General features: G+C 34.1%; 1 protein-coding gene across 2 annotated transcripts; it reads left to right on the forward strand.

Annotated features, from left to right (window-relative positions):
* The first annotated feature begins 763 nt into the window (after nucleotides 1-763).
* LOC145119480 (uncharacterized) lies at nucleotides 764-7,450 on the forward strand. Of its 2 annotated transcripts, none has more exons than XM_079055141.1 (3): nucleotides 764-922; nucleotides 2,188-2,410; nucleotides 2,533-7,450. In XM_079055141.1, the coding sequence occupies exons 2-3, from the start codon at nucleotides 2,317-2,319 to the stop codon at nucleotides 7,221-7,223; spliced, it is 4,785 nt and encodes a 1,594-aa protein (XP_078911267.1). In that variant the 5' UTR covers nucleotides 764-922; nucleotides 2,188-2,316; the 3' UTR covers nucleotides 7,224-7,450. The 2 variants fall into 2 exon arrangements, with proteins under 2 accessions (XP_078911267.1, XP_078911268.1); XM_079055142.1 differs by having other exon boundaries at nucleotides 768-922; nucleotides 2,282-2,410.
* The last annotated feature ends 2,209 nt before the right edge of the window (nucleotides 7,451-9,659 follow it).

The raw sequence follows: 9,659 nt of genomic DNA on the forward strand, positions 1-9,659 counted from the left end.
AAAAGTATAATAGATAATAACCTTAACCTATAGACAACGAGTCACTTAGAGTAGGACGAGACGATGATCGATGACTCAGTGAACTATGAAGATTCAATACAACATAACAGAAGTTTCCGGAAAGAGAAAAGAGCAGCACGACAATCCATTGACACCATTATTAGGTTTGTTAGGGTTTGATTTCTTATTTACTTTTTAGTGGGTTTATAAAATATGAAAATGTTTGCTAGAATCTATATTAGAAACATAATTGTATTTTGCTGTGGATATAAATAATTACCTTAAATTGTTGGTAGATTTTAGAATTTATGATTGGATTTTGATTTTTTATTTTATTTTCTTTGGTTTACTTCATGATTATAATGAATTCAAGATTGCAACCAAATGTTATATTGTGCCTATAAGAAACCAAAGGCTAATTTTATTTAATGATAACTCATAAAAAAGTATTTTACGAAAATACCAACACCATAACTATATATCTATCCTAAAATTCGGAGGCCCCTTAAAATCGAAAGACACGTCTGACTGCACCTCTCACACACCCCATGACCACGACCGCCACTGATACTATGCTATAAAAAGTATTTAGATGAAATTATGCAACAAGACTTATTTATAACTCTAGTTTATTTTATGAACATAAAAAACGAGAAGGCTGTCAACCGTATAATTCAATATCTTTTGGGGGTCTTATGAAACTTATTTGAAATAATTGGGCCATTATCGAATTTTTTAAGTATTAAATTCTCAGATCAAAATTTAGTCCATTCAGAATTCAGATTACTACTCTGTCTGGCTCTCACTCTCTCACACACAAACACACACTAAATCGATTAATTTTTTTCAGCTGGACTTCTGATTCGCTGTGGGAGAGGTGATCCGTGGAGTTTCAAGCTCCGTTTCAACTCGAAATTCGAAGGTGAGTTGTTTGATTTTCATTGTTGCGTCATGATCAGTTGAATTTGGTACTAATAGCACCACCTGATTTGTATCATTTGTTCAATTTATGTAAGTTTAGTGGTTATAATTTTTTTGATTTACCGTTGTCCATATACGTGATTAAAATTCCATTTCTGTGAATCGGAACGTCTTGATCTTTATCTTTTAGCTTTTTCGGCCAAGCTTTAATGAAGTTTGACCGGTTTTGTAGTTCGACGTTGATATCCGATTTGAATTTTGATGCCCTGTTGAATTTTGTTATTGATGTTATAGTCATTTAAGCTGTAGCTGTGAGTGGATTCCAGTTGTATACGTTTATTTGTTTGTTTTTATCTGATTATTCTTTGAATTTGAATTTCTGTACTCGAATACGATTTTAATGTATCTCGAAAGGAACGTGTTTGAATCACGGGCTTCTATGATCAGAATCGCGAGAATCGTCCTTCATCGTATAATTAATATTCATGATGCCTTTTCAAATAGCTTTGAGATTTCGAAAAAAAACCCCACCAATCATGATTCATTTGCTAGAATATACTCATTACTAGACACCCATGCTTCTTATCGTCACTAAAGCGGAAGTTTTATTCAAAATAAATATAAGCTAGAACGCTGGTGATTTGAATCCTTATTGAGTCATCCTATTGGATTCGGATGCTTTAGGGTTCGATTCTTTGGCAGTTGCAGTGGGACCATACATGGGTGTGCGGAATTGGGGATACTGATTGGGAAGAACAATTTAATCTATTTTATTAAAAACCTAAACCATCAAAATTTGTGACTTACAAGATTAGAATATTAGATAACTTTTTATTTTTATATTGATTTCTTTTTGAACTCCAATGTACACACACCATATAAATGCATCCTTACATATCTAACTTTTCAGAATTTTCTTATATCACGTTTTCCATATCCTAACAGCCATATCCTCGCAACATATGATGCATTGTATATCACATAAAACATCTGTCACTTTTCACTAATAAATGAAAAAAGGAACAAAATAATGGAACTTTTCGTGATTTTCTACTTATGCGTACTTTTAATGATCTTTATGTATGTAGCGTGACAACCAAGACCATTCACCTACTTGCGTACTACACCTAATATTGTTATTTATTCTTCACTTTTAGGGTAGCTCACGTAAACCTTGATATTCTATTAGTCATATTGAACTTATTTAAGCTCCATATTCTGTATGCGAATTTCTGAAATAGGCTTTTTTTTTGTTTTGAATTTCAGGATCAAGCTCACTTGTGTTAAAGAAAAAGATTTCATTGTCTCATTGGAGAACACCAAATTTGTTCTTCTGATAAACACTGTGTTCTTATTGAAGCTTTGAGGAACACTCTGTGAAAACCACACAAGGAAATGAAGAAGAAAAGTTTCAGAAATAAAATTAATTCGATCTTTGGAAGTCATATTGATCCAGACAAAGATGAGGAACTTAAAGGCAGTAATATAGGTATATACTTCATTGAACACCTCTTTTTCTTTTGTTTACTTATTGTCATATAATTTTTTTGAATTGTCCGATATTAAAAGAAACATGTAGATCATGGATTAAAGCTCTAAATGTATTTACAGAAATGGAAGATAATTATAAGAAGATTCTAGAGCTTCTAAAAGAGGAAGACAGTCATGATAGAGACAAACTTGTTGAGTTGATTGAAGATTTCCACAAACATCATCAATCCATTTACAACCGTTATGATCACATCACAGGAGAGCTGAAGGCAAAAGTTCATTCAAAGAAAGATAATGACTCTTCTTCCTCATCCAGTTCAGATTCAGATTCAGATGATCCTATAAACAAGAAAGGCAGTAAAAATGGGAAGTTGAAAGTAGCATACATCCTCAAGGAACAACTTCAAGCAGCAAATACCGAAATTGAAGAGTTGACAAAAAAGTTGACTCTTGCAACAGAAGAAAAAGAAGCATTGAGTTCAGAATGCCAGGCTGCTTTGAACAAAGAACAAGAAACAGAGAAGATGTTGGGAGAGTTGAAACTTGAAGTTGATAGATTGCATGAAGAAAATTCTAAACTTTCAGCTGAATTTAGTCAGAAACTAGAAGCAACAAAAGAGGAGCTATCAAATGTAACTAAAACACTAGAAGCTACAGAAGAAGAAAAGAAGTCTCTATCAATAAAGGGATCAGAGTTAGCAGATGAAATCCAAGAACTTGCCACTAAATGTAGCCAATTACAAGAAAAGTTAGCTGACAAAGAGAATGAGCTTCTTAATCATTTAGAGATGCATACATCTCACAAGAGTGAGACAGAAATCAGAATGAGGGGTTTTGAAGAAGAACTTGGATCTTTGCATTCCAAGAAAAGTGAGATTGAGAAACAGAAAGAAGAGGAGATGTCGATTCTCAGCAAGAAATATGAAGATAAAGAGAAAGAATCTCTATCTCAAATAGAGAACTTGACAGAAACACTCAGCAACTTGGAAAAAGAAGTGGAATCCCTTAGCACTCAGAAAAGTAAACTGGAAGAAAATGTGCAGGCTTTATTGAATAAAGTCAACGAAAAGGAGGGAGAGATAGCGTCTCTATGCAGTCAAAAACTTGAATCAGAAAGTCAATTGGAGAAAAGTGGTCAAGAAATTGCAGAGTATGTTATTCAGATAGGGAATTTCAGAGAACAGGCTGCTAAAATGACTATGGATCTAGCAAAGACCGTGGAAGAGAAGGAAGGGTACGAGTCAAAAGTCAAAGATCTAGAACTGAAGCTTGAATCCTTGAATAGCCTGAAAGATGAATTAGAATTGCAAGTTGAGAAAAAGGGTATTGAAATTTCTGAAGTTTTGATCCTGAGTCAAAGTTTGAAAGAAGAACTTGAACACAAGGCGCAAGAACAAGTGAAGACTGTGGAAGAGAAGGAAGGCTATGAGTCAAAGGTGAAAGATCTAGAATTGGAGCTGGAATCCTTGAAGAACCTGAAAGGTGAATTAACTCAACTTGAGAAAAAAGGTATTGAGATTTCAGAACTTTTAGTCTCAAATGAAAGTCTGAAAGAAGAACTTGAAAAGAAGGCGCAAGAACAAGCAAAGACTGTGGAAGAGAAGGAAGGTTATGAGTCAAAGGTCAAAGATTTAGAATTGGAGCTGGAATCCTTGAAGAACCTGAAAGATGAATTGGAAACTCAACTCGAGAAAAAGGGTATTGAGATTTCAGAACTCTTAATCTCAAATGAAAGACTGAAAGAAGAACTTGAAAGCAAGTCCAAGGATCAAGAGAAGACTCTAGAAGAGAAGGAAGGCTATGAGTCAAAGGTGAAAGATCTAGAATTGGAGCTTGAGTCATTGAAAAACCAGAAAAATGAATCAGAAATGCAACTTGAGAAAAAGGGTATTGAAATTTCAGAATTCTTAATTCTGACTCAAAGTCTGAAAGATGAAGTTGAAAACAAGTCCAGAGATCACGCGAAGACCACAGAAGAGAAGGAAAGCTATGAGTCTCAGGTCAAAGATCTAGAACTGAAGCTCGAATCATTAAACACCCTGAAAGTTGAATTAGAAACAGTAATTGAGAAAAAAGGTACTCAAAATTCAGAACTTTTAGTCTCGAGTGAAAGTCTGAAAGAGGAACTTGAAATCAAGTCAAAAGAACAAGCAAAGACCATGGAAGAGAAAGAAGTCTGTGAATCAAAGGTCAAAGATTTGGAATTGGAGCTCGAGTCCATTAAAAACCTGAAAAATGAATTAGAAACTCAACTCGAGAAAAAGGGTGTTGAGATTTCAGAACTCTTAATCTCGAGTGAAATTCAGATAGAAGAACTTCAAAACAAGTCACAAGATCAAGCGAAGACTTTGGAAGAAAAGGAAGGGTTGGAGTCAAAGGTCAAAGATCTAGAATTGGAGCTTGAATCACTGAAGAACCTGAAAAATGAATCAGAAATGCATCTCGAGAAAAAGGGTATTGAAATCTCAGAATTCTTAATTCTAACTCAAAGTCTGAAAGAAGAAGTTGAAAGCAAATCCAGGGATCACACGAAAACCATTGAAGAGAAAGAAGGCTATGAGACACGTGTCAAAGATCTGGAACTGAAGCTCGAAGAATTCAACAACCTGAAAATTGAATTAGAAGCACAACTTGAGAAAAAGGGTACTGAAATTTCAGAAATCTTGATCTCGAGTCAAACTCTGAAAGAAGAACTTGAAAACAAGTCAAAAGAGCAAGAGGAAGAGAAGGGAGGATATGAGTCAAAGGTCAAAGATCTGGAACTAAAGCTCGAATCCTTGAACACCCTGAAAAATGAATTAGAAATTGAAGTTGAGAAAAAGGGTAGTGAAATTTCAGAACTCTCAGTCCTGTGTCAAAGCCTGAAAGAAGAAATTGAAAGCAAGTCAAAAGAGCAATTAAAGACCATGGAAGAGAAGGAAGGTTATGAATCACAAGTTAAAGATCTTGAATCAAAGCTCGAATCATTGAGCAGTTTGAAAGTTGAATTAGAAACAGAAGTGGAGAAAAAGAACACTCAAATTTCAGAACTTTCAGCATTGAGTGAAAGTCTGAAAGAGGAACTTGAAAGTAAGTGTAAAGAACAAGCAAAGATTGTGGAAGAGAAGGAAGGGTATGAGACAAAAGTCAAAGATCTAGAACTTGAGCTCGAATCTTTGAACAACCTTAAAAGTGAATCAGAAATGCATATTGAGAAAAAGGGTAGTGAAATTACAGAACTCTTAATCCTGTCTCAAAGTCTGAAAGCTGAACTTGAAAGCAAGTCAAAAGATCATGCAAACACCATGGAAGAGAAGGAAGTGTATGAGACAAAAGTCAAAGATCTTGAATTGAAGCTTGAATCATTGAACAGTTTGAAAGTTGAATTAGAGACAGAAGTTGAGAAAAAAGGTACTCAAATTTCAGAACTTGTAGTCTCGAGTGAAAGTCTGAAAGAGGAACTTGAAAACAAGTCACAAGATCAAGCGAAGACTTTGGAAGAGAAAGAAGGGTTTGAGTTGAAAGTCAAAGATCTTGAATTGGAGCTGGATTCCTTGAAAAACCAGAAAAATGAATCAGAAATGCAACTTGAGAAAAAGGGTATTGAGATTTCAGAACTCTTAGTTCTTACTCAAAGTCTGAAAGAAGAAGTTGAAAGCAAGTCAAAAGAACAAGCAGAAGAGAAGGAAATGTATGAGTCAAAGGTCAAAGATCTAGAATCACAGCTTGAAGCATTAAACAACCAGAAAGTTGAATTAGAAACAGAAATCGAGAAAAAGGGTGCTCAAATATCAGAACTTTTAATCCTGATTCAAAGTCTGAAAGAAGAAGTTGAAATCAAGTCGAAAGAACACATGGAAGAGAAGGAATGCCATGAGTCAAAGGTCAAAGATCTTGAACAGAAGCTCAATGAATTGGAAATTGAAGTGGAAAAAAAGGGTACTGAAATTTCAGAACTCTTAATCTTGAGTCAAAGTTTAAAAGAAGAAATTGAAAGCAAGTCAAAAGATCAAGCAAAAACAGTAGAAGAGATGAAAGATTTGGAAATTCAGATTGAAAGAATGAAACAAAAGTATTCAGAAGCAGAAGTGAAAATCAAAGAAATGGCTGAAGAGATTCAGTCAAAAGAACAAACGGTTGACCAAATGGAGGAAGCCATGGAAGACCTGAAAGGAGACCTGGAAATCAAAGGAGAAGAAGTCAACACTTTGACCGAAACAGTCCGAAACCTTGAAGTCAAAATCCGCCTCACAAACCAAAAGCTTCGTGTAACAGAACAAACACTAAACGAAAAAGAAGGCGATCATGCAGGAAAAGAAGAAAAACTCCATCAAGAAAACAAATCCCTCATAGAAAAAATCTCAACTTTATCCAAAACAATCACTTTTTATAAAGAAACCGAAGAGATTATCAAGAAGGAGATTTCATCAAAAGTCAACGAGATTTCTTCCGGGATTGACTCGCTCACTGTGAAATTCGAAGAAGATCAAGGACACATCTCGACACGGGTTTATGAAATCATGAATGAAATTCAAGCTGCAAAGGTTTTGATGAAAGAAAAGGTGGTGAAAACGGTGAAGGAATTGAAGGTTGTTGAAGGTGAGAAGGAGAGATTGATGAAAAAAGCTGATGAGAAAATTAGTGAAAAAGATGACAAGATTAAGGAGCTTGAGATTTTGGTTAACGTGAAAGATAAGAATTTACTGGATTTAGGAGAGGAGAAGAGGGAAGCGATTAGACAGTTGTGTATTTTGGTTGATTATCAACGTGATCGTTATGATCATTTGCTATCCAGGAAAATGACAGTTGGAAGAAAGCAAACTGCAAGGTAAATATTTGGTTTTTGATTTTTGAAAAGTTTAATATCCGGATGTTTTTGTTTTTGTTATGTATGATTGTGTGTTGTAAGTAAGGTTTATTGATTATTGGATTGGGGTAGATTTATTTGTATTGTTTGTGTATAGGAAATTACTTTTGTTATTTCCTAGTCTGTATTATTTATTTATTCAGAGATATTACTTATTTTTGGACATTATATTTATATGTTTGTTTTCTTGCATTTGCTATTACAAGTAGCTTCTCCTACTTCTAATGTACACGTGCTTACTGAACCTGATTTTATCTATGTTTGATCCAATTGAAAGTAAAAGCTTGGATACTATCCGTCGTCTTCAAAGGATTGATTCTAGCCTTTTTAAACAAAAGCTTGTTTCTGGCCTTCCAAATCTGCTAAAAGGTCTAGTAAACCAAAGCTCATCTCCGAAATAAAACAGTTTTTATGAGATTCCACAACATAAGTGTTAGGAAATATATCTTTTAAACAGCTTGAACTGCAACAAATGTCTTTCCAAAACAACCTTTTTTCCATCTAAGGCTATGTTTGGCGTACTAGCAGCTGAAAAGCTAGCTGTTAAATAAAAAACTAGCTGATAGCTGAAAAGCTAGCTGATAAAAAATAGCGTTTGGTAAAACTAGCTGAAAAACTAGCTGAAATATATAAAATTACGTAAAAGGACATGTAAGAGTATGTGTTTCTATAATTAATTAAGGGGTGTATTTGGAAAATTTTAAAAAAGCTCATAAAAAGCTAGTCTAAGTAGCTTTTCAAAAAGCTAGCTTATAAGCTACTTTTTGGCTTACCAAACACGACAACATAAAAAAGCTCGAAAAATAAGCTAGCTGTGGCGCGCCAAACATAGCCTAAACCAGCCACCATTTCGAAAAGATTCTCAAGCAAGACCTCAAGATTAAGAAAATCAGAATTAATATTAGAGATACTAAATCATACTTTCGGAATCGGTTTTTTGGCGATATGTTTTCCATCCACAAGAGAGATTGTGCAAGCCTTAATACATTTAAACAAATATCATTACCACCCGCTTTTAGCCTCCATCACAAATTTGCAAGAAGCGGGAGATTAAAAGAATTTTTTGCATCTGATGCAAAAACCTTCCAAACTATTCCAAACTAAAGAATTTACTCTAAGAAATCCAACAATTTTTTTTTCTTATCGGGTCTCCCCCCAAAGAAATATTTTTCTAATGCTATCAAGTAAAAGAATAATCTTTTTAAGGCCCACAACAACGGAACATAATAAAGAAGGAGACTATTCCAAACTAAAGATTGGTAGCTTTCCAATTGTTTAACTTGGTTTTAAATATCTCGAAATACAACAACATTATTCTGGTCTCAAACAAATGTGGGGGGGGGGGGGGGAGGGGGGGAGGGGGGGGAGGGGAGGGGTGTAAGATGGTCGACAACCCTATTGTAGGGAAGAGTTATATATATATATATATATATATATATATATATATATATATATATATATATATATATATATGTGTGTGTGTGTGTGTGTGTGTGACAATTTTAAGATTACATCCATCCTGAGTGAATCTGCAAAAAATCCCTTCAAGTGATTGGTCGACTACACAACAACAAAAAATCTCTCGACAATCCCACTTCAAGTTCTCCCAAGCCTTATGTTGGCTCCAATGGGAAGACCTAGATAAGTGAACGGAAAAGACGTGAGCTCACAATTCAAATACTAGCAAGGCTAGCAACTTCCAAGTTATCCACCCCACACCCTATACTCTGATACCAAATTTTTCCTTATGATTTGCTCTGATACCAAATTTAACATGATGACGGATTAATAAAAATTAGGATATGATTGTACCTGAATGATGCGTCGGGATGATCTTGATGATGATTAGATCCCAAGTGTCTTGTGATGCATCTGTCTCCACAATTAGAAAATCGTTGATTTTTACATTATATAAAGTAGGGAGAACTTGAATTTTTTGTTTTATATTTCGTATCAAAATAGTATCTGTATTAGTCCAAGACCAAGGTATTTTTTCTGATATCTTCTTTTGTAAAACTTTTCTTTCTTTTGCTAAATTTTTCAAAAATCTTTGTTCTGCAATATAATTTAAACAACCAAGAAATCGTTGTATTTGTTTTCTATGTTCAAGTTTATCAGGAAACATATGTAATTTTTCTCGTATGTTAAATTTTTCAAACTAATTCTTTATCTTGTATTTTGGTTGTAATAAAGGTACTGTTTGGGTTAATATTTGTTTTTCTTCTACTCATTAGAGTTAGTATATCTGTATTTAATTAATGTTTCTAGCATATTAACAAGTTGTGTTTGTTAGTATATAGTTGAAACATTGTGTATTGTTTCTAAATTACGATTTTGTGATTTTTTATATTTCTTAATTCCTTCTTTTAATCGAGATATCTTTTTTAGTTGCTTATTATAC

The sequence above is a fragment of the Lactuca virosa genome, chromosome 6 (assembly GCF_052849685.1).
Source record: "Lactuca virosa cultivar CGN04683 chromosome 6, Lactuca_virosa_CGN04683_v6, whole genome shotgun sequence".
NCBI lineage: Eukaryota > Viridiplantae > Streptophyta > Magnoliopsida > Asterales > Asteraceae > Lactuca > Lactuca virosa.

What these genes read in the sequence shown, in the direction of transcription:
- LOC145119480 (XM_079055141.1), top strand. Translation starts at nt 2,317, where the DNA reads ATGAAGAAGAAAAGTTTCAGAAATAAAATTAATTCGATCTTTGGAAGT. An exon ending in ACTTAAAGGCAGTAATATAG is followed by an intron (nt 2,411 to 2,532) that starts GTATATACTTCA and finishes ATGTATTTACAG; the next exon opens with AAATGGAAGATAATTATAAG.